Source organism: Tympanuchus pallidicinctus, unplaced genomic scaffold, assembly GCF_026119805.1.
Source record: "Tympanuchus pallidicinctus isolate F22 unplaced genomic scaffold, pur_lepc_1.0 scaffold1, whole genome shotgun sequence".
NCBI lineage: Eukaryota > Metazoa > Chordata > Aves > Galliformes > Phasianidae > Tympanuchus > Tympanuchus pallidicinctus.
Window position 1 is genome coordinate 44,719,699 of NW_026294618.1, and position 20,981 is coordinate 44,740,679.

The following is a 20,981-nucleotide window of genomic DNA, read 5'->3' on the forward strand; positions in this document are numbered from 1 at the left end:
CATTTATTTATACTGAGATATTAATTAAATCTATGGCTCCTCAGTTTATATTCATAACACTCATCCACTCCAGTTGTTATTTATGGGATACCTTTTAGTCCTGTCTGTATTATGTGTCTCTCTCGTTGGCAACAAGGCTTGAATGTCATTGAAATGGTCTTACAGTAAATGTCATCCAGATGAAATGGTTGCTCATTGGCCCTTCATGGGGGCAGGCCTTTGTACTTGGGCTGTTTCTATTAATGGTATATAAGAACATTGCGTTGATGGGTTGTGGATCTCCATTTGTCCCCAGTCAGCTCCCTGCTGCTGTCTTGTTCTTTGCTTGTGTCCTCCTGGTCTGGATTTTCATTGGTCCTCTTATCTCTCCTCTCCATTTGGCATTTCCCTGCACCTTGTTCTAGTCGCTCATCCACTTCATGATCCTTCACCTCTAGTGTACTAAAGCCTACACAGTGATAGCTTCATTATGTTAAGCTTGAAACTAACTTAAAAAAAATATTGCTTTTCACTAACTTGTTGAGAAAAGTATGGCCTTGTTTCTGTACATGGGCTCCATTGTCTCTAACCATGTTCATAAAGATACCAAGACCGAAGAAAATACACTGTTCCACTCATCTTGTGTGACTATGCATATCAGTCTTTCCCTCAGTTTTTCCATCTGTGAAATGGAAAAATGTCAGTAGTGGTCTTTGGAAAGAGCTTTGTTGTACGCTAGTGGAAGTGCTACATAACGGCTTTATTTCCACAGTAATTATTACTATTTACACCCATGGTTTCAGGCTTCTATAAAACTCTGTTCCCATTCAGATGTACCTCATTTTTTTTGATCAAGACAGGCTTTTGTATTTTTTCATGCTTCCCCAAGTTGGTGTCAAATCCAGGAAGGCAACAACAAAGAACATCATCTGCAGAACTTCCATTAGCTTTAGCTTTCACAAGAAGAAGCTCTGTGCACCCAATGTAATCCACATCAATGAAACAAGTCATTAGGAGTATTGTGTACAGTTCTGGGACTCCCAAAACAAGAAGGACATAGAGCTGTTGGAGCAAGTCCAGAGGAAGGCCATGAAAATGATCAGAGGGCTGGAGCACCTCCACTATAAGGGTAGGCTGAGAGAGCTGGGAATCTTCAGCCTAGAGAAGGACCTTATAGCAGCCTTCTGGTATCTGAAGGGAGCCTACAGGAAAGCTGGGGAGGGACTTTTCATAAGGGCAGGTAGCAACAGGACAAAGGGAAATGGTTTTTAACTTGAAGGGGTAGATGTAGATTAGATACTAGGAAGAAATTATTTACAGTGAAGTGGTTAGACACTGGAACAGGTTGCCCAGTGAGGTGGTGAATGCCCTCTCCCTGGAAGCATTCAAGGCCAGGCTGGATGGGGCTTTGAGCAGCCTTGTCTAGAGGGAGGTGTCCCTGCCTATAGCAGGGGGATTGGAATTAGATGGTCGTAAATGTCCCTTCCAACTCAAACCATTCTATGCCTCGATGATGATTCTATGACTTCATTTAGGAGAAGCAGTCAAAACAACTGGGAATAATATATATCCCCATATGACAAACATTTCTAGTAGCCATTACTTATTTTCAGTGTCTGCTATGATAAGTTGTTGCTAGTCCCATGACTTCAGTCTTTTTAATCCAGTGCTGAAAGAACTTTTTTGGATTAGTCAGGGAGAAAGACTGTACTAAAATTTCACGTGAAAAAGTGAAATTAACTTTGTAGGAATGGTTTTAAGGTGTTTGAGGGATTTCTGTTTACTTTGCTTTGCTGTCTTTGTGCTTGAGCCCATAAATCCCTATGTAGTGACACTTCAGAAGAATCTTTGTCTTTTCCTGCAGAACGAGGCTTTCAGAAATTAGTAACAGAGCCTTTGACCAGACCCACTCATCAAACATATTCAGTCAGCAAAGTCACAGTAAAAAGAGATGGGCAGAATTTCTGTTCTACACTGTGAGGGGCTCCACAGTATGCACAAAGAACCAAACACCTGCTCTTGCTTATTTCTTCTCTATTGATGTTTGCTAAATTAATCTGAGCTTTGAGACCTTACAAACCTAGAGAATTAAAACCAAATAAGATTGTTCACCAGCTTCCCCTAAGCTCCCAAGCACTATTTATAATTTCTGTAAGCCTACATTACCTCTGGTCCAAATTCTTTCGGATGACAAAGGTCACATTCTAACTATTATTACTGGAGAAGTGAATTCTCAGTGTGACATCATAGGCAGGCAGTTAAATACCCATTTACTAGGACACTACAGCTGTTAGATGAATATTTGCATGAAAAAAGCCACTGTACTGAATTTGCAGTTTCAAGGACAGAAGCCTCACATAAATTGGTTACTTGCAATTTCAAACTTATTTTTATAATATTCATGATAGGTTTTATACTAAACAATTTGATGTAGTACATTAAATTTCTGTATTGTTTGTTTCAATTTATGACAGTGCTAGCTATGAAATACTTATTGCTTCCAGTGCTCCATTGATGCTGCAAATCAGGAATGAACCAGAAGTTGGTGATCAAGTTTTGGACACAATACTGGTAATATTTTTTTATCCACTTGTCTTGACAGGTATTTCAATTCTAATAGCATTTAATGAGATTACAAACTAAAGCAATTATTGAATTACAAAATAACAAGCTTTCTATTTTGTTATTTAGCTTACAAATGTGAAAGCAAATTATTTCTTGTTGAATGTCATTCAGTGAAAAAACTCCAATGTCATTACATATTCTCAAATTGAATTCCAAGGTGTGATAGTTCAATTAAAGCTTTAATTAGCAAATGAATCTAATAATAGGGTTTTCTTGAGTTTTCATGTGTATGAAATAGTCGCTAAAACCGCAGTGGTGTGTTTTTTTGATCCTCAGGAATTTAAATCTTTTAATGTCAAAATCAACAACAACAAAAACAAACAACCTGTCACTGATTTTGAATCCATAATCGTTTTCAGTAAACAAATAGTTCAGTGAGTGATGAAAGAAATAAAGCCCTGTTTCCTATTACTAGTCTCCTGTATCTTGTCCCGTGTGTGTGGCTCTCAGTATCATCGCTTTTTGTCTGTCTCTGATGATGTCTCAGTAAGTGCACAGTGCAGTGGCTGCTCTGCAGTCATGCATGCCATGTCTGGCCAGCCTGCAGATGTTAAAGGGAATGTCTAAAGACTGAATTTAATCTGATTTCCACTCAAACAAGAAACACCATAAGATCTTCATCATTTATATATAAGGAACAGTTGAGCCCTCCTCAAAAGTCACTGAAAAAATTGGATTTTCATTGAGGAAGACAGGACAAGGCCCTAACAATAACAGACAACTTGAATACCTCAGTTCCTGGCTTATCCCTGACAACTGGGAATATGTATGCATCACCTGAAGAGTTATCAACTCGTCAGCTTCCAAAATAGATCTTTATTTCTGATGATGATAAACACCAGATTATGCTGCTGGCAGAAACTGTTGTCACGAAGTTTTGGACAAAACACTCAGTGGTTGCTAAAACTAAAACTTACAAGATTGAAACCAGTTGCTTTGACTGTAGATAGCACTCTGTTGGCAGAGATGATACAGAAAAAAAAGTTGTTTCTATTTTTCCCTGTTGCATAGAGAACTTTGGAATTGGAGGGAGAGGGTATATGGCTCGTCATTCATGGGTAATCCCCAAACAAATAAGCAAAGCAGAGAATGGCAAAAAGAAAACAACACATGGAGATCCCCTCCCAGACCACTGTCACAATATTCTTGTTCCTTGGAGGGGTTTGTGCATGCCTCCATTGCAGTAGTGACGCAGTAACTGTGACTCCCATAAAAACAATCCAAAGCTGAAAACCAGATGGCTTTATGTGGAACAACAACATTATCTATTGCCTTAAGAAGGTAATTGTGTTTAATTTTCAAAATTTCCTGTGTTGAAAATGTTTCCAGACTGTTACCCCTTCTCCAGTCCAAGTGAAAAACAAAATGCCATTCAGCAACAGAGATGGGGTTGGATCCAACATAAACACTTCTCAGTTAGGCATTCTCCATCGAAGTGCATAGTCATTTTTTCCATATACAGTGAGAAAGACAAAGCCTCTGCTTAAAAGGCATTCTTCTCCAAAGAGAGGATGGGCTAAAATGTCTTAGCTGTCTGCAAGCTGGCTAAGGATTAGTTTAACACCAGCCTCCATTCTAATGTACTTATTGCTACAGCCACTAAGTAAAAATATTACTGTTACAGATGTTCACTACTGCAAATAGAAGATCTGCAGCTGGAAAGGCTGCTATTTGATCTTCTGCTTTCAAAGAAAACACCAAGCTTATTCAAGAAAAACAATTTACAGGAAAATGGATAAATAATTTTGTTTCGTCATTAACCCCCCTCCACCCAGTCCCCACAAATTCACTCAAATGAAATGCTCTGTCTGAGCTGTATTCCATTCACCTGCATCCTCCACATAAGGGGGACATAATCAGTTGACGTAGTACAGCACTCCCAGAGAAATTTCCAGACAGACACAAAATTTTTGAAGAGATAAACAATGAAAGTGTTTCTTAAAGCATGTACTACTGTACTTGTGGGACAGTGTTAAATCAGGTGTGGTAAACCTGAGAAAGATGGCCAGGTGTGACTGAAGCTGCTTTTGGTTTCCCTTTTGCCACAACTACATCACCAATTTTCTAGTATTTTCTGGGTTGATTTTACAGCTCTTTGACATTTTGGAATTGCAGTAGAGACATACAGCGATCTTGTCTGGCTGGCAAAGCATCAATTTAAAAGCCTGTTAGTACCAAATCCAAGTGTGAAAAACTTGACAGTTTAAGAAAAGAAGCTTTCATCCATCTCTGCTTCCCAAGAGTGGCCTGATAGTGGACAAAATGGGACAGCTGATGGAAGGTGCTATGATTCTGGTTTGTATTCTCAGCACAGTTTCCAGCTTGGTGGTGCTAGCACCTTGCAAATGTGTAAGAAGGAAGGGAGGCAGCTGCGCATGGTTAATGCTACAAGTCCTGCACCCAGAGGTGCTCTCTGACTGATACTTGGAGGTGGGCAGAGGAAATATCTGGACTAAGGAAAAGAGATGACCTTTCTTGATCTTTCACTGCCTTGCTACTCATGGCTGGTTTCATCATGGACAAGATCTAATAATGAAGGAATCATTTTCTTATTGTCTCAAGGAAGGGAAAAATAGATTCATCAGGAAGAAAGAAGAAAGTCATCTCTTTCTCCATTCCTCAGAAAAATCCCTTACTTGAACTCCAGTTTTCAGTTGACTTAGAATTAATTAACTGGTGCCTTACTAATGTTGTAGAGCCCTTCTACAGTCCCTCCCATTGACAGGAAATTAGAGAGACAGACAAAACATAAACCTGCACAAAGATGAAGTCTGCTCATCTCTTGCCACTGAAAAGTCTTTTCATTCAAAAGCAACAGGATGCAACTGGGTGGTAACAGGGCACAACAGCCCAGAAATGATCTGGTTTAGATACTTATTCCCTATGTATCTTCTTACATCTGGCACTAACAGTGAAAGGTGGAAAAGATCCTTTTTTATTCATTTTTGTTGGGAGGACAGAATTTAACTATCATTCATTTAGATAAAATGGCTGTATTTAGAGTTATAAAATGGCTTAGGTTGACCTTATAGATTACCTACTTCCAACCCCCCAGGTCACTGCAAGTTGCTCATACGGATAGGTTCTTTTTAATTCATTATTTATTAAATTGTGATTCAATTTAGCACATGTGCCAGTTCTTCCCATTCTGCCTGGATTCCCTGTGTCAGAACTTAATATCAGAAGTCCAGAAGCAAACTGTAAATTATCAGTGACTGGTTATATCTTAATCAGAAACAACACCTATCTCTTGAACGGCTCATGAATGCTAAGAGCTGTTATTAAAACTGTAGATATCTTATCAGATAAAATCAGGATATGTTTTCTTTCAGTTATTTTGTTGCTTCTCATAGCCTCTGGAAAACCTGGAATTTTAGTTCTTAACTTGCTTCCTATATCATTGATAAGAACAGGCATGGAATGCCTTTTATTGGTTTTCACAATCCTGAATTAGCTTTGGTGCATTTTGCTGGTATCAGCCCAAATCTTTACACGAATTCACTGCAGTACAATTTAAAAAGCATTATTCTGGGCGGTACTTTATGCACTTTCTCAAAATAGAGAACACTATCCATCTGCTTTCTCCTTCAGTTCTATTCACTTTAGCTTCCTACAATTTAAAAGGTTTGGGTTCTGGTGGCTCTGCTCCTAGCAGCTGATTTTCATTAAAGCTTTGATGAGAAACTTAAGCTGGAATCACAAACATCTGCAGTAAAACTTCCTCCCTGCTAATAGAAGCTTCTCAGAACATAAACTTGTTGAAAAAAAAAAAAAAAATCCAAATTGCCCTTTATGGGAGTTAACCTAATGTAACCCTAAGGGTCTGAAATGATATTATTTAAAGGTCTGCTTTCTTAATGATAGGTACAGTTTCTATTAGCTTAAAAGAATATAAAGATTTCTGTCAAGCTAAAGCCCTTTTTTTGGTTTAAACATCAGGATTATGTCTATTTCTTTTAGAACTAGTTTGTTTTGAAGAAATAATACTACAAGTAAGGATCACCTGGTGTTTTCCCTAAACAGTCTGTAAGGCCTCCTGGTTCAACACTTTTTGGGAAAGGGATGAGGGCAATTTGGTGATAATTTGAGTATTTGCTAACAACTGGCTAGGGTTTTTGCTTATTCTATTTCAGGTGTTTAATGTAAGCTATTCTAGAGAGGTGAGCTTGCTATGATTCCTGCACTCATTATTGCTTATTACCTTAGAAAACCAGAAAGAAAGTATCTCAGATATTGTTGCTTGTTTTTAAGAACATAGATTAGCAGATGCTGCTAGAAGTCAGGTGGGAAAAATGATGGTTAAGTACGTCATTTTATTGTGCAAGCTCCAAAAGTTTACTTCTGCCTCTTACTGACTTCTGTAGAAAATATCTCATTTTTGCCTTGGCAAGTGCAATAATTTCCTTTAAAGAACTAGTCTTATTTTGCCTTCCTCTGTGTCAAAAGCACTGATGCTGGAAACAGTTTTTAATTTATCCATCAATATCATTCTTTCCTGCACTCTGAGAATTGGCTCTCTGCCTTCTACTCACTACTTTAGATTTTTTATTATTATTATTATTTTTTTTTCCCTTAAGGCTTTGGATTATCTCATTCTTGCTCTATTTTTTTCCTCTCCTTCAACTATTTGCTTCCTTTCCCACTGTATGCTTCAATTCTTTCCACAGAGGATGTTTCAATTCATCTTTTCTCACTTAACAAATATCTCCACAGAATGCCTTCTCTTTTTTTTCACTAGTTCTTTCTCCACAGCCCTCCTATACTGGGCTTTCTTTGTTATTTTCTGGAACCTCCTGTAATATATAAAAATGAAGTGAATCTTATCTGGATATAGCCTTAGATTCATTTTGCATTAAAGTGAGTGACTACACAATGTGAATCACAGGGAATCCTTTGCCACGTTCTCTAGTATTTGAGGTCTTGCCCCACTGATTATTCTCGCCTGAGAATCTATACTATTCCATTGATTACAAGCAACTTTGATCCTACTAGGAAATAAAATTGGTATTTATGCAATTAAATTCATCATGTCAGTGAAATTTGCAAATATAATTGCAAGTAGCAGGTTTAGATCCAAATGGTGATGTACAACCTACCTCTTATTTTAAAGGCATGTTTTAGACAGTGAGATATAACTTTTCTCAGAAGGCAGCTCCAGTTTTCATTTGTGTCTCTGTCTCACTATTCCCTTTTCCTTCTGCCCTCTTTAAGCAAACAGGTTGAACACAAAGCCAAGGGTTCTTAATGTTTACAATTCACTTGTTTGCTTTCATTTGCAGTTAGACTGTCAGTCTGAAATTCTATCATCTTTGATGAGCCTTCCCTGCAAAATATTTAGATTCGTTCTCATTTGGAAATAAAACAATCTTTAACTTAATGCAATCAGCTGCAGTTGAGCTACAGTGATGAGCTGGATCTGGAGCTTTGGGCTCATGCTCCCTCAGGATTTCAGCACCATAACATCTCCCCTGCATGCCTTATTGTGCTCCCATCCCAAGAAACAGACATTAGACGTCTTAAATTGCATAAGTGAGGTGAGTACTTCACAGAGTGCTGTTCATACTGATCTGCCTCTTCCCAGGCAATCCAATGCAACTGGGTCCATTCTCCTTTGCTTAATTACCTTTAAAACTTAAATTTGTAACTAACTTTTAGTATGAACGCGGTTATTTTCAATTTCCACTTGTTGCTTGTGATTGCACCTTCATGTGTTAGATCAGTGAAGCTCTTATTGGAAAAGCTGTTTGTGTATATCCTTATGCAATTATTCCCCTGAGCTAAGTATGTTGAATTATAGAATCTCTCAGTTACCTTCAAATTCCAAGCAATTTAATCCTTTTCATGATACTTTCTGAATAATGTTCAGCAATTTATAAGAATTCTTGTTGAAACAGTGGCAGAGTTAGGTATATTATTTCACAATGGCCGCTACCAGTGCTCATTATGCAGATAACATGACCTTGCATTTGGCAGAATGTAGTTAATTTAAATATCTAAATGTTCTCTAATCTTTAGCTAATTAATGGAGCCATCCTGAAGTAAGTCCTTGCAGGGAAAGCTTTCCCTCCTTTGAGGGAAAACCAGTAGGAATTAGGGAATTTAAAAACCTGGTGCTTCCATTACTGTCTGTGAAATTTGGGCTTATACTTGAATGCAATACCTGATTCAAATTAAAAAAAAAGTTTAGGCATAAGTTACAGGCCTAAGTTGTACGTACTGAACCCCAGTTATGTATTCATTTATTACCAGGGCACCAAGCTATTTAGATATTGCTAGAGTTTCAACTCATACGCATGATCCATGTTGTGATGGGGTACAGCAAGTTAGCCTAGTATGGAAAATATAGTTAGTCTCTTCTCTCTGCCATAAAGAAACTTTCATTCAAATCCATGGTACAGGAAAGCTCCACTGTAACATTAATTTTGAATTTTTTAAACTGCTTCTCCGAGTGCCTCTAACGTTGCCAAACTTGAGTAAGGAAGAGAAGTGGAAAACTAAGAAATATGTGCTAATACATACTTGTTTACATTAACTGAGGTTGCCTGTTCTTCTGTCAGTTCATAATATTAGCTCCTACCAGGAATTAAGAACATCACATTGCTTGCATATTAGAAGTTCCCGCCAACGCTGTTATAGACCTGGATTTCTGAAGACAGTAGGAAGTGCACACTAATGAGTGGGTTCAGTACTGTCCATCATGTTCTCTTCGTACTGAAATGCCACGCTTTCTATCTGCCCTGTGTTCTGCCTTCAGAGCAGCTTGTTTGACTTTGCGGTTGAGTGGCACCACAGACCTCATGAAGGTCTGTGCACAGAAAGTCTGTGGTTCCCTTAGCTCTGCCTCACTAACCAACCCCTTGTGTAACTTGGCACTATTCAATGTGACTAACAGCCTCTGTCTGCTCGGGAGAGCTGTGGGCCTGAGTCAATATTTAGATGAGAGAGCTGAATCAAGCCGTGTTGTGTAAAGGAGTTTATACTGTGGTTCCCTGTGAACTGTGGGCTAAGAACTCAGGCTTGGAAAAGGCAGATTCAAAACTGCTTGGATAGACCCTCTTCTCGTTGCTGAATGAGAGATGATGGATTTTGGGAAGAGGAAACCATCTGAGGGCTGGAAGAGACACTACCAGGTGTCACTCTTTGGTCCTCAGGTCAATCTCTGGACTTAGAGTAAGCTCCCAAGCCCCCATTACCAGCTCGTGAATCATTGCAACAAAGCCATCAATTCTGTCCAAAAAGAACATCCTACTGGGCCTCTCTGGAAGTAGGCATGGAGGTGGGCCCTGAAACATAGTTATGGGGACATCTGCATGTAGCAAAGGAGCCTGAGCTCCTTCCTGATAACATCCTGCTGTCAAGAGCCTTGGCATAATTACTGCAGGTAGCAGTGTTCATTTGGAATATGGGATCTGAACAGTGTGTAAATGCTCCCATTGTAGTGACTGAAATAAACTGCTGGAAGAAACACCAGCTAGTGAGTCTATTAGGTGAAGCTTGAGAGATGATTGAGGTGGATGAATAGGGCTAAAGTGTCATTCTTCTGTAAAGTCCAGTGTATATCCCACAGCACCTTCGTAAAGTCTGTTAACACAAATTTTTGGAAAACCGTACAACAGAATGGCCACGAGAGATTTGGAGCCTTTATCCTATGAAATCCTGCTACAAAATCCATTCAACTCCTAAATCTGACATTTCATTCACTTTCCATTTTGTAAACAACAGGTGGCAATGTGGCTTCCCAGGGACATCCCAGGCCGAGAGTGCAAAGATGTACATCCCATGGCATGGAGCCCATCCAAACCTCCAATGGTTCCTAAGAGCTCCTACACTGAGCAGAGCAGGGATTAGACTCCAATTTTCTCACACGGGTCATGTTTCACAGCAAGTCCCTCACAGGGTAAGCAGGCAGGAATTTTGGGAGGCTGCACTGCTACTTGGAGCCACAGCAGTGGGGAAGGGGGGGGCGGGGGGGGGTGAGCTCTGTTCAGTCCAGCATTAACCCCAACCATCTGAAAAGCTCATACATTAATTTCCATGGATATTAGCTCTAATAATTGGAGTATGGGGGTGGATGGGTAGAATTAGCCTTGTGATATAAGAGATTGAGATCTTGATATTGTCATACTGACTTGGCTGTGCTAATCACACCTCATTTTTGGATGTCATGCTAGAACAACTCTTTCCCTTCCCATGACCTTATGTAACTCAATTTGCCTTTTACTTTGCATCTCCCACGTATAGGACATTACTGTCTCCCTCTCTCTGTGCATGCTGTAGTAATTTATTGTTTTCCCAAGCTGTGTTTTTTTATAGTTCATCCCAGATGTAGCCCTGCTAGAATAAGTATCACCCTATCCTCTAACAAACACAGTGACTGCTGGAAAATTTTCCACAGTCAGAATTCTTCTCAGATCTCTCTAATTTTATTTGTCACTAATCTCAACTTCATATTTTTTGGAAGACATAAAATCTCTGCAGGTGTTTTCTCTGCAGGCAGTTTCCTGCACGCGTTTGATTTTTTTATCCTTGCTCTCATCATCAAAAGGAACTTTTGGAGGTGGATGGCATTCAGAAACAGAAGCAAAAACTTCTACCGCACAGTGTTTGCCCCCAAAAGAGAGAAACTCTTTGTCAATTTAAATGAGTTAAAATCTTAAGCATAAGGCAAGCAGAAAACTGTAGTGACAATTAACCCTTCTAAAACAGCTCTGTTTGGACAAGCCTGCTTAGTTATGTTGCCAGGAAAGTTGGAGACGTGCTAGGTTGGTCTCACTGCAAAGCACAGCAGCTGCCTGCTCGCAGCAGGCAGGGCACGCGTGCATTCTGAAGTTCTGAACTGTATCTCTCTAGTCTCCAAATGCAGCGTCTCAGACCCCCTGCAAAAATCTCCGGCATGGCTTTAAGGATCGAATGATTAAGCTAACGTTAACCAGATGGGAACTTCGACACAGACAGATGAAAGCAGAAAAGCGCAGACACCAGAGAGAGAACGCAGTTACTGTACCTCGGCAAAAGGCACCCAACTTCCAGTAGCTACTGACTGCTGCTGCCCTCTGATAATAGTAGCTTCTTGCGTGCTGACCGCTGAGCTACCTTCAATGTCAAACAGAAAGACGCTTCCTGAGCTCGAGGCTGTGCTGGAGAAGAAGCATCTCGAAAAGAATAATATAAGAAAAACCAGGGGCCAGGCGGAGATCAAAGCCATTTCCTCCCCTTACATCCAGCAGTGGTCTTCTAGCGTCTTAGTAATTGTTTACCCTCTTCTGCAATCAGCCCCCCTTGGCTTAGTGGTGCCTCAGTTATTTTAACTTTCTTTCAGCGTTCAGTTTCCAGATGTGGCACTTCAAGGCAGTCTAACCAGATCCTTATTTAAAAGGGTAAAAAAAAAAAAAAAAAAAAAAAAAAAGCAAAGAAGGGAAGAAAAGCGCTTTTGCTGCCTCCCTCTCTCGTTCACTCTCTGTGCCTGTGGCTCCTCTTTTCCCCAGAGGCTCCAGCTCAATAACATAAAGATGGGCAGTGCTTAAGCAGAGAGTGTCAAACGGAGGTTGTGTTCCAGGAAAGCACCGCTGGCTCCCCAGCCACCTTATCTCCCCCTGTCAGGATGCAGACTGACGCTGTGCGCGGTGCTCTGGGTTCCTTCACATGTTCACATCGTTCCCTTTTTACCTTTCGTGTCCGGACCCTCCCACTCCAACTTTGCTGTTCAGAAGTGAGGTCAGCTTTCCCCCTCCACCACCCCCACTGGCTCTGTCTGGGTACCCTCAGCCCCTCTGTGCAAAGCAGGGGCATTTGTGACTGTGTTTGTTTTTTTGTTTTTGTTTATCATCTCATTCAATGGAAAGCAGGAAAGTGCTAAATTTATTAAAAGCTGCCCAACAACCCTTCTCTTTGGTCGGGGGGAAGGGAGTCTGTGGATGGGGGGAGGAGGAGAGGCAGCCTGGCTGTGCCATGGGCTAATAGGGCAAAGTAGTTACTCTGACATGCTTCATTCAAACCCTTTTCCTCAAGCCCACCTCTTGGCTTCTCAGCAGCTCGTGAAAAAGAATATCGTTCACTGCAGTTTTGGAAAATGACTTCATCACTCAGACTCATGAACTTTTATTTACAAAGAGCATCTTGTATTCCATTTTCAAGAGATGCTTTGTGAAGCCCTGCTAACAAGGCCTGCAGTGTATGAAAGCAAACTTAATATATTGCCCACAGATGACCTAATTTTATGTCTACAGAATCTCAGAAAGACAAAGCAAAAGCCTTCTTATGTTTTGGGGCAAAGTGAAGATGTAATTATACTAAAGTGCACTGCTCCTTCTAAGGGTTCAGCACCTTGTCCTTTAGCTGTTCTATTTTCAGGATTTTATGACATCACTGCACTAGAGATTGGCTTTTTGGACTTTGTTCTGAAAGTGTGTTCCCACTTTTTCCCCTCTACCCTCTTTCCTTTCCAATCTGATTAAAGAAATTATGAACTGAGGATGCTTTCAATAGAGAATTAAGAGTAAAATAAAGTCCTCTGGTGATCTGTGAATTTCACACACGTATAGGTTAAGATTTGTGCTCTTAAATATACAAGTTTCATATAGGAACTATAAAGTAGTTACACATCAAGAAACTCTCTGTGTTTCAGAAGTGCTGTGGGCAAGGAGAAAAAGCTATGCAACCCAAGATTGTGAGGATCAGGTCCAAAGGGTGCAGGAGGAAGTAGAACATGGTGGTTGCAAGTAATTCCATCCTGAGCATAATGCAGACCTCTCTGTGGATGGGACCTGACATGGTGACAAGCATGATGTGTGATGGTGAGATGTTGTTGGGAGCTATCAAGGCTTTTCCAGCTCTTTCTGCCAGTGGCAGCCCTGGGAATGGTCTGAAGCAGGTCTGAAGGATTATAGAGCAAAAGACGGTGAAGACTTCCGGCCAGGGCCCCACAGAGTTCCCATTAGACCTCCTGCTACAGGGGCAAGTTTCAGGTGGGAAGGTAACAGTTAAAAAGAAGGTGCAAAAGAGAGAACAAAACATCTTGAGAATAAGTGACAGAATCACCACTAGTGTGACAACAATGGAGATTTAAAACTACCCAATGCAGCAAATTACTAGACCATGTATGCAACAATTTTTTAACCTTTTTTTTTTCTATTTTTTTGGAGGGGAAGCAATTAGCAGAGAATCCTCTGTATCTGTTGCCAGCCATTTGGAAGGAACTGTTGAGAAAGAAATAGAGAATAACAACTTGGAGAAGAGTTATTTCATGTTCATAAACCTGTAAATGAGGAGAACTGGAAAGTCAAATCTATGTGTTTCTGATAGAGGATCTTTAACAAGTTCAGGTGCTTAGGTGGAAATTTCTCTTGCCTAGTAGAAAAAGAAACTGAAGAATGTAGGCTATCTGGAAAGAAACGACATGAATCAGAAAGATGGAGAATAAAAGAAGATTTGGTCAATCTGGGAGTAATTTCTGGAGCTGATGCTCAAGAAGAAATGTGGGAAGTAAAATCTGAGACAACATCTGAGCAGAGAAATATTGAGCCAAAAGTTGAAAGCTAAGGGCAGAAAATGAGATGTAATTTTGAAGACAATAGGTATGAGAAGATGATTTAGAGTGGTTAGGCTGATTTAGAGTGATCAGGTTGCCCAGAGAGATTGTGGATGCCACTATGGAGGCATTCAATTCAAGGCCAGGTTGGGTGGGATCCTGGGCAGACTGCTCTGGTGCTTGGCAACTCTGTCCATGGCAGGGGGTTAGAACTAGATTATCTTTAAGGTCCCCTTCAATCTAAGCCACTCTATGAGTTAATGATTTAGGAGATCCTTGGTTCAATATTCATCAAAGAGAGAAAGATATCAGTGGAGAAATCTGACATGAAAGTGTTAAAAAGGAAGGAATGGATAACCGCTTTCTTGAGGCTTTTTCTAGCTCTATGCACTTCAGTTTTCCTAGGAAGTTGTTAGCTGTTGTAGTTTTGGCTCTGGAGAACAAGACTTATTATTCTAGTGGAACAAAAAATAACGTGTAGAACTGTATTTGCACAATTGCTCGTATGTATATATATATATATATATTTTTTCTGGCTTGTGTTGCAACAATGAGAAAAAAGATTCTTTCTAGTTTTGCAGTTTTGAAGATTTGCTTCATTGGTAAGTAGAACATTTTGGGTTAACTTCAGTAAATATATTTTCAGAATAAAAGACTTTGAAAGTGTTCCTTTTAGAACAGTGGTCTGTAGAGTCGCTTTGTATCTTTTCATCTGTCTAAAGTGAAACTGGTATAGTTTAGGCCTGGGAATATGTCACAAGAAGTATCACTATGTAAGAGACCAATTTTAGGTAACAATCATAATGTTGACTGATTCAGTTTTGACAAATTAATGTATTTGAGGAATTTAAATTAATTGAATTATCAACTTTCACAATTTGATTTTTTAAATTGTCTTTTTATTACAGAGATATTTAAGGGAAACTGAGTATTGCATGTATGCACACTTGGTTTTGGCTGAGATCCTGCTGTTGTGTATAAAGACCACATAATAGCTTTGGAGAGTTAAATGCTTACATCTTCAAAAAAATTTGGCTAAACTGAGTTATTGTATTGGGAATGAATGGCAGGAATTGGGAGCAGGGGCCGTGCAGGAGGCAGCCATGGATTGCTCTGTTTTGGCTCAGAAATGGCTAGAAACAGTGTTCTAAATCATGGTTCTTTTGCTCAAACACTTTAAAGAAAAGGCAGTGCTGCTGGGGCAGGAGATACTGAAGAAGCCATGAAGGCTAAAGGAAAGATAAGAAGATGCTAAAAATGGAGTGCATGAGAAAAGTGTGAAAAGATACATTTGGAGAAATGAAATGGAAGGGATGCTTGATAAAGGGCATTGCTGGGGAAGTGGTTGGTAATGCAGACTGGAGGGCACACTTGGTGCTACATGTAGAGAGAATCTGAAGAACAGTGGCTTTGGTGATTCACAATGGGGTGTGCACACTCTCAGGGAAGAGCAAACTGCAAGTGTTTCCGACAGGGTTAGTGAAAAAAAGATTATGTGAAAATGGCATTGTTACCCATCACATCATTTTTATGTAAAATCAGAATAAAGATATTCATATCCCTTGTAAACAAATTCACATTTTAATTGCTCTCAAATTCAAAATCTTAAAAGGAGGGAGATGTCTGGTTAATATTTTTAGAAAATTAGATCCTTTAAAAAAAATCTCAGACTAGCCCTGGACATTCAAAATCTGGAAAATTTCATGTGATAAAACCATATAGGGAAGGAAATACAGATAATTAAAGATAATAGAATTATTAAAAATTAATGATTTATTCTTTTGAAATACTAGGAACCAAAGACTACACAGTTCATCACTGCTCACAAGATCTTAATCTCTCAAGCACATATTAGTCCCATAATGGAAGAACTATAACCAATTTTTCTGAGCAGAAAACATATACACTAAAATCACTGAATATTTCTATACTTTGCATCATTAGAATATCCGGTTCAGATCATGTATAAGCAACATCTGCATACAAAAGTTGTTTCCTGCATTTACTTTTAAATCTTTAAAAATATCATATTCCTTTTCAGAAAAGGACAATTTTTGCAGAAATAAAGAAAAACATAAATGGTGACAGGGACCTCTTGGAAAGAGTCCAGCAGAGGGCCACAAAGATGGTGAAGGGCCTGGAGCATCTCCCCTATGAAGAAAGGCTGAGTGAACTGGGTCTATTTAGCCTTGAGAAAAGAAGACTGAGAGGGGACCTGATCCAGGTTTATAAATATCTGAGGTGTGGGAGCCATAGTGGTGAGGCCAGTCTCTTCTCAGTGGTACGTGGAGACAGGACAAGGGGAAATGGACATAAGCTGCAGCATAGGAAGTTCCTCATGAATGTGCATAAGAACTTCTTTACAGTGAGGTGACGGAGCACTGGAACAGGCTGCCCAGGGGGGTTGTGGAGTCTCTTTCTCTGGAGATATTCAAGACCTGCCTGGATGCCTACCTGTGCGACCTGTTGTAGGGAACCTGCTTTGGCAGGGGGGTTGGACTCGATGATCTCTGGAGGTCCCTTCCAACCCCTGTGATTCTGTGCATAGGATATGTATGAAAATACAGGCTTTTGAATGTAAATTTCTGCTATGATGGACTTCCCATATCTTTATACTTGGCAGAGATGATGTGGGCATGTTGCATGAGCAATCTCAGATTTGGAAGAGGAATTGTTCAATATGGCAGGGTATGGAAACAGCAGTTTATCCTTCTGCTTTCACAGTATCATCTTCTGTTCCTTCAACCACTTCCCCCGACTTAACATTTGGTTTTGATTCCAAGTGTGAAGATACTAAGATTAATGTGATAGAAATGAAGTTTCCAGTGGAAGACTTATTAGAAATAACATATTCTAAATTAACTAATACCAAGCTGTTGTGTGTGGGCCACTGGTGGCTTATCAGGCCCCGGTAGGAGATCTGCAAGCAGTCAGTCAAGCTCCACTGCAAGTGTTACCAGTTAAACATTTGATTTTGCATGGTGGTCCAATAGAAATGTTGACAAATGGCTGGTGTTAGTAGTATAAAACATTTTGGAAACAGTTTTGAGTACTTCTGTAAAGGTTAGAAGACATTGGCAGTTTATCCATGTATCATCAAATGAAAAAGCATTCTGCAGTCTGTATTAGGGACCTGTGATGGCTGAGGGGCAAATAGGAATGATTTGTCATCCATAGTTTGTCCCATAGATATGCAAAAAAAATATCAGTTATGTAAATAAAACACACTGTTGTTATTTCATGTGTTTTGGATTACGTCACATTAGGAAAAGTCAAAGTTTTCATGTAGAAGATAGAATTTATGCTGTAGAGTCCAAAGGGAGAGTACCTTTAAAGGCTTCAAGTTCTAGATCTAGTGCAAGGGTGCACAAGCATGTTCTTCTTGGCTGTCCTGGTTAAGGGCATTATTATTTATTAAAATTATTTATTAAAATTTCCCACGTGACAATACTTTCAAGCCAAAAACTCTAGCTACTCCTAGGGTAGCAACCCTAGGATATGGCTGATTCCAAACTACTTTCAACTATTTTCGTTTCCCTTCTGCCTTGATACATTATTATTGCTTATTTTTTCCCCTCTGTAAAAATTTTCAAATTCAATTAAGCATGCCAAAGTCTTGCAAGTCTGGTGAAAATGCCCTAATTCTTTACTACTACAGTACTAAAGGCAAACTTGTTTACTGAGAGATTTCTTGAGGTTTCCATCTCTAGAGTGCAACTAGATGGGAAACAGCTGTCTATCTGTCTTGCTGAAAGCACTTTACTGGGGAATGAATCGTGGTATCGTGTAGTACTGGATACTTGAAAAATCCAACCTATTCTGGTTGCTAAAGTCAGTCAGATTCAGATGGTGAATTTCCCAATCCATTATCCTCTTCTGGTAGTAGCCAGTAATAACATTTCCACATTGTCTTAATATTTGAGTTTTTCAGAATACCTGGTCATTTTTGCCAGCCATATCTGAACTTTCTTGTAATTCAGCTATATCAACTTTCTACCAGATGGCCTGCTGAGCTATAGAGATGCTATAGGAACATTAATGGCAGCATCTATTTCATTCCCTATAGATCCTAAGATTCTGTCTCCTTCTGGGACAACATATTTGTGCAAATAACTGCAGGTGTTGTAAGCTCTAAGTCCAAATCCCATTGTAGAAAGCTGTATAAGAAAAGAAAGCACCATCACACCTAGCATTGCATAAATAGCAAAATTTCAGTGGTCTTTAAAATTAAATTAGAGTAGGAGCTGGAGAGATGAGAATGAAGGGTATTATGAAGGGATGAAGACTGTGCTTCCCATCTTCTTTGGATGAACTGTTATATCTTTTTATTTTCTTTTACAATTCTCACTTGTGAAGAGTGGACCATTGCAGTATTCCAATTCATTCAGCTTTCTGTGACCCAGTATTTGGTTCTAGCACCTTGGCTTGCACCTCCAGCACTTGATATTTCTATATGGTCTTTCATATCAATTCTTGGATTCTCTGTGACTGCTTACTTTTCAAGGTCAAATAAGCCAAGACAAGTCAATTCAGTCTGTTGAAGCCACTAAAATAAAATCTAAAAAAAAAAAAAAAAGAAGGAAAGAAGAAAACACAAGATGTTATTTCTGCAAATGAAAAAGCCTAATTTTTTTTCCACATATATTTGTAGATTTCTATTATTCTGGAGTGAATACAATAAGTATAGCAGGACAGAATTATTTTGTACATAGATGATGATGTCTAATATCAGTGGATGCAGTTATATAGAAAGACATGTCTTTATTGCACAGCAAGTATCTGTTAACTGGGGTTAACAAAAAAAAAAACATCAGTATCTCCTGTTTGATAACAGCAATGTGTTATACAAAGAAACTTGAAACTAAATACTGTCAACAACTTAGAATCATAGAATCATAGAATCACTCAGGTTGGAAAAAACCTTAAAGGTCATCAAGTATTACTATGACTTCTTTTGAAATCAATAGGAATAGACTTCAAAGTCAGACCCACAGGACAGATTAATCATAATCAGCACCTATGTTGACCCTATTTGTAGTCTGGGCTGCAGATGATGGATTTTTTCCTGCTGTTAATTGTATACTCAATTTATTTCTGAAAAAGATTGCATTGTGAAAGATAAATCATTTTCAACTAAGTGCATTCATTTTCAGACTAAGTGGAGGCCTATCCCAACAATAAATTTCCTTACATTTTCCTTCTTTTTGTTGTTGTCCTTGCCAATCTTCTCCAAATCTCCAAGAAGATATTTCTTAAATTGCCTACTCTTCATGATTTCAGTTGTATTTACTGCCTCTGGAAATCTCTCTACAGGAGAGGTCTGAAAGCTACAATTCCTTCATGAAGTTACACTCTTCATCTAATCTTCTCCCTGACTTTTATTTGTGTCCTTCACATACATAGAGTGCAAAGGGCTGACTGTTCTTTTGAGTTCAGTCAGGAAGAGTTTACTCTAAAAAAAACAAAGAAGATTAAAGCAAAAATCTTTTTATTTGTAATCAGTCATCCTTGACCTGTTTTTTGTACTCACAGCCTGATAAAGTGGCATATTTAATTATTGTGTTCTTACACAGTGCAACATTTCCCTTAATACTTCCCATCCCGTTATGCCTTGAACCACAGTAACCATTTTCCTCTCTGCCTGGAGTCTTCAGATATTTCCCTTCCTCTCCCAACTTGTTTGTCTAAGTCAAGCTACATACTTCCATTAATTTATTTATTTATTTTAATTCTCTATTCTCTCTCTAGGGAAATTTCCCCACCCTTCCTCATTAGTAGTTGTTTCATCATGGTAATGGAACATTGGCTAAAGAAATGAGTTGCATAAAAATCCACACTGAACTCTATATACCCTCTAGAAGTGCCTATAAAATTGCCTGCCAAAAGTAGGATGGGGGTGGGGAAAAAAATGGAAAAAATAACAATCCAAAACCTAAATCTCATAAAACTGACAAATAATCGTCTCAAATCCAAAAATGCTCAACATAACCTTGGATATAAAGGTGCACAGAAATAGGTGTTCCAGCTTCCACAGTTAAAATGCTTCTGCTGGGTTCTGTGCTATCAGCAAGGAGCAAAATTATCTTGGACCTCTTCAAGTTTATCCTGCTCCCTCCAAAAGGGAGGTCAGAAGGGTGCTGGAGGTCAGAAGGGTGCATGCCACCTACAGCTAATAGCAAAAATGGAGTCTGATACAACTAGATGAACTAATCCTGAAAACACTAGCAGTCCAGACAAGGCAGCAAACAACTTGGTGCAGCTGTTTCCCTGCATGTTGTGTGGGTTTTGGAGCCTCTACTGAGCTCTAAACATACCCAGATATGTGCTGGATGTAGCAGATAACATTTTGCACTTGTGAAAGTGATGTTTTCCAACCCTGCTTGTCTCATGGGCAAGCATCCCAACAGTCGCCAGCTCTGTCTGTTCAGTCATTCCCTTTTTAAGCATTTCACAGGTTTTAAAATTGCTGTGTGCCAGGAGAGCTTGAAAATAGTCTTAGTTGGCTTGCATAACAAACCTAAAATGCATTCAAAACCTTCTGTACTGTTATGGACAGTGAAATATTTCTGGGATTGTTCAGTCTGGAGAAGAGGAGGCTCAGTGGAGACCTTATTGCTCTCTATAACAACCTGAAGGGAGGTTGTAGTGAGCTGGAGGTCAGCCTCTTCTCTTGTGTAACTAATGTTAGAACTAGAAGGAGGGAAATTTAGGCTGGATGTTAGGAAATTCTACTTTTCTGAAAGAATGATCAGGCACTGGAATGGGCTGCCCAGAGAAGAGGTGGAGTCACCGCCCCTGAAGTTGTTCAAGGAAAATTTGGATTTTGTTTTGAGGGGCATGGTTTAGTGAG

General features: G+C 39.3%; 1 protein-coding gene across 2 annotated transcripts in view; it reads right to left on the reverse strand.

Annotated features, from left to right (window-relative positions):
* LAMA4 (laminin subunit alpha 4) overlaps window positions 1-12,177 on the reverse strand; it is a 94,736-nt gene extending 82,559 nt beyond the window's left edge. For both annotated transcript variants that reach the window (XM_052678593.1, XM_052678585.1), the window contains exon 1: window positions 11,609-12,177. In XM_052678593.1, the coding sequence (XP_052534553.1) occupies window positions 11,609-11,809 (201 nt within the window). In that variant the 5' untranslated portion in view covers window positions 11,810-12,177. The remainder of the gene's footprint in view (window positions 1-11,608) is intronic.
* Window positions 12,178-20,981: the final 8,804 nt, after the last annotated feature.